Below are 3,748 nucleotides of genomic sequence, written 5' to 3'. Positions count from 1 at the left end.
GATTTTTGGAAAGTTTCTGGAAATGTTCCACCCCTTTGCAACCCTGTTAAAAACACCTTACCAGCCCCAAACTTTTGAAAGGTAGTGTATGAACATATATTTTCAATATTGCAATTATTCCTTTTAAAATAAAGTGTAAAATTACAATGGTGCCTTTCAGCTAGGTTACATATTTAGTCTGTGACTGGGATAATATTTAATTATACAAGGCCTTATGGGTTGTTGTCAGGACTTTTTAACATTAGATTGGCTAAATGTAATACTTTAATTTAATTTCACAGCATTTTATATGTTCAGGCCTGAGAGTGAAGAGAGCGCAGTTGGGGCCACATATTGTGCAAACATGAAGATGCTGTTACAGAGGTCAGACTTCGTCATGGTGGTGGTCAATCTGTCCCCTCAGACGCACAAACTGATTGGTGCCAAAGAGTTTGCCATGATGAAACCCAACAGCACCTTTATCAACATTAGCAGAGGTAATGTAATAAGCTGGAAAAAAGCTATCTAATTAAACAGAAGCAGCCCTGTTTGAGAACAACTTTCCTTGTCATAGGCTTGGTAGTGGACCAAGATGCTTTAGTGGATGCTCTCAAGAAGAAAATGATAAGAGCTGCTGCTTTAGATGTCACGTATCCTGAACCACTTCCCAGGTTTGTTTTGCTTGGCACATTTTTGTTTAGCAAACTTGCCTAAATCTCTATAAGGAGGATAGTAAAATTGCAAACCTAAATGTTTGTTTTTTTGTTACAGTTGTTGTATAAATGATATGCTTCTTGCTTATATACAGGGATCATCCCCTGCTGGCCTTGCCAAATGTCATCGTCCTGCCTCATGTAGGAACCCACACCGTGGAGACCTCACAGATCATGGTGGAGAGGATGGTGACCAATGCCTTGGCCGCTGTAACTGGAGGCCAGCTTCCTGATGAAGTCAAGGCATAGAGCCAGAACACAGCCATCTGTTCCTCTTTTGTTTTTAACCAGCAAAGTAATCTTTTTTTTGTTGTTGTTGTTACTGTTTTGTGTCATCTTTTAAATGTTTTATGTATGGTAATTCAATAGCCTAAAGAATATTAAAGGATGTGTTAAATTGAACAACTCCGTATGAATATATATATTTTTTTCTGTCCTACAAAATCTCTCACATTTCTGACCATTAAAAAAGATTATGATGCTAAGAAAGAATTACTCAAAAATAAATGTGACAGTACAGTTATGTATGTGTGTCTTTTCATACTTTATACTGCACACATGCTATTATGTGGATTTTAGGTAAATTATATTTTGTTTGTTACTTTGATGTAGTTATGTATTTACATACATATAAAGAGAGAAAAATAAGCAGGCAGGAGCACTAAACGAAGACTGCATGATATCCTAAGATAAAATAAGATAATATACATTCTTATTTTATCCTCTATCTCTGTCCCTCTATTTATACAGTGTGTATGTGTATACACACACACACATATATAGATAGATAGATATAGATAGGCCTAGATATAAATATACATATATATACAGTATATTTTGTTTATCTATTCATTCTTCACTAATTTTGTAGTCAGCTGGCTCACAAATAAATTATTGCATGTTTAACTAAGTGATCTGCCGATACTAAATAGCCTACAGAAGTCTAATAAGAGTAGTTTCCGTGTTGTCCCGTCGTTTGACAAGCCATTCCTCCTGTTATCAGTGATGCGAACACGCAACGCTATTTTGTCATGCTGAGCCAAACAAAACCCGAGTGGTTGGCGGTTAGTGGCTCGTTGACCGCTCATCGGACAACATGAACCGGGCACTTAGAAAGTCTCAGTCTCTGCGTTGCTGTTCGGTCCTCGAGGTGAAAAGTAAAGTAAGTTGACGTACTTTTATTCTGACTAGGCTACTGATCTGTAGCATGTATCTTTCATTTATTATATTACCATACAATATCTTTGTTTCTGGCGGTATGCATTTCCTTCATGAGGCTTTATTAAATCTTTTTGGAATTACACATTCTTCATCCAGATTTGAAATTCATTCACAGAATTCTTGTAATGTGTCTTACATGTGTCTCAGTGGTTATCTTGGCGCTCTTATTTAAGTATTATTAGACTGAAAGGAAATACCTTTGTAAACAATAACTTAAACAATCAAAACCTACACAATATCCAGAAACGGCTCACTTCTAAAATATGCCCATTGTTTCAGCTGATGGAATGCAGCCCCAGCTCATTCACTGCTTCTTGTCCAGTAGAGCATAAAAGTGTGACTGAGATATTGTGTTTTCAAATATAGCCTACATTATTTTCATACAATTTCACTTCTTTTTACAGTATGGAGCAGAATTCAGGAGGTTTTCCCTGGACCGCTGTGAGCCTGGCAGGTTTAAAGACTTCCACAGGCTCATTGTGCGTTTACATCACTTATGGCAAATGGATGTCCTTATCGAATATGCGGATGTCCAAGGAGAGCTGCTGCCCATCAATAATGATGACAACTTTTGCAAAGCTGTGACCTCCACACAATCTTTACTGCGTATCTTCATTCAGCTTCAAGGTATGCGGGAAGGGAAAAGAGGCTATCTATAAATACAGTATCTCTAATTTCCTTTTAAATACTCTTTGCTCCACACACGTTGATGTACTCTTTCTATTCAACTTAAATATTATAATGTATGTATATACCAAAGGGCATTCTTTTTCAAATACATAACATGGATATAAATTCTTATACTAATACAGCAAGACTTCTTTCTGAAAGGAGATAAATTGTGGATATTTCATTAAATGGAATATATCATTTTAAGACCTTAAGGCCTTTAATCAAGGCATTTTTTTGTTTTCCTTTTTGAGCTTCTTAAAGCAGAAGGAATTTAGAAATCATGTACTTGAGTATAATTGCTTTGTATTCCCTTGTGGTGTGTTTGTTTGTCAGATAGAGTAGATTATCTTGTTGCTTTCCGTCCTAGTTCATGTGATCTCTACCAGAGTTCTTAGAAGTTCCACAGTAATGTGAAAATAATTCTGGAAATAATCTAAGAATATATATATATATAAACAGAAATACAAATAAATAAATGTAAAAGTACAGAAATAATTAGAGTTAGAAATATACAGTGGGTACGGAAAGTATTCAGACCCCCTTAAATTTTTCACTCTGTTATATTGCAGCCATTTGCTAAAATCATTTAAGTTAAATTTTTTTCCCTCATTAATGTACACACAGCACCCCATATTGACAGAAAAACACAGAATTGTTGAAATTTTTGCAGATTTATTAAAAAAGAAAAACTGAAATAATCACATGGTCCTAAGTATTCAGACCCTTTGCTCAGTATTTAGTAGAAGCACCCTTTTGATCTAATACAGCCATGAGTCTTTTTGGGAAAGATGCAACAAGTTTTTCACACCTGGATTTGGGGATCCTCTGCCATTCCTCCTTGAAGATCCTCTCCAGTTCTGTCAGGTTGGATGGTAAACGTTGGTGGACAGCCATTTTTAGGTCTCTCCAGAGATGCTCAATTGGGTTTAAGTCAGGGCTCTGGCTGGGCCATTCAAGAACAGTCACAGAGTTGTTGTGAAGCCACTCCTTCATTATTTTAGCTGTGTGCTTAGGGTCATTGTCGTGTTGGAAGGTAAACCTTCGGCCCAGTCTGAGGTCCTGAGCACTCTGGAGAAGGTTTTCGTCCAGGATATCCCTGTACTTGGCCGCATTCATCTTTCCCTCAATTCCAACCAGTCGTCCTGTCCCTGCAGCAGAAAAAC

The 3,748-nt window shown here is 36.8% G+C and overlaps 2 protein-coding genes across 2 annotated transcripts in view; both read left to right on the top strand.

Annotated features, from left to right (window-relative positions):
- LOC107596560 (probable 2-ketogluconate reductase) overlaps positions 1-1,109 on the top strand; it is a 3,797-nt gene extending 2,688 nt beyond the window's left edge. Inside the window, exons 5-7 of the mRNA XM_016287319.1 lie at positions 298-476; positions 554-650; positions 788-1,109. Of these exons, the coding sequence (XP_016142805.1) occupies positions 298-476; positions 554-650; positions 788-941 (430 nt within the window). The 3' untranslated portion in view covers positions 942-1,109. The remainder of the gene's footprint in view (positions 1-297; positions 477-553; positions 651-787) is intronic.
- A 591-nt stretch (positions 1,110-1,700) lies between these two features.
- The window catches only part of LOC107596551 (partitioning defective 6 homolog gamma-like), a 4,186-nt gene continuing 2,138 nt past the window's right edge, over positions 1,701-3,748 (top strand). Inside the window, exons 1-2 of the mRNA XM_016287309.1 lie at positions 1,701-1,854; positions 2,318-2,540. Of these exons, the coding sequence (XP_016142795.1) occupies positions 1,789-1,854; positions 2,318-2,540 (289 nt within the window). The 5' untranslated portion in view covers positions 1,701-1,788. The remainder of the gene's footprint in view (positions 1,855-2,317; positions 2,541-3,748) is intronic.

This window comes from Sinocyclocheilus grahami, unplaced genomic scaffold (genome assembly GCF_001515645.1).
Source record: "Sinocyclocheilus grahami isolate Dianchi unplaced genomic scaffold, SAMN03320097.WGS_v1.1 scaffold11.1, whole genome shotgun sequence".
NCBI classification, from domain to species: domain Eukaryota; kingdom Metazoa; phylum Chordata; class Actinopteri; order Cypriniformes; family Cyprinidae; genus Sinocyclocheilus; species Sinocyclocheilus grahami.
This window is presented reverse-complemented; position numbering and strand designations above follow the sequence as displayed.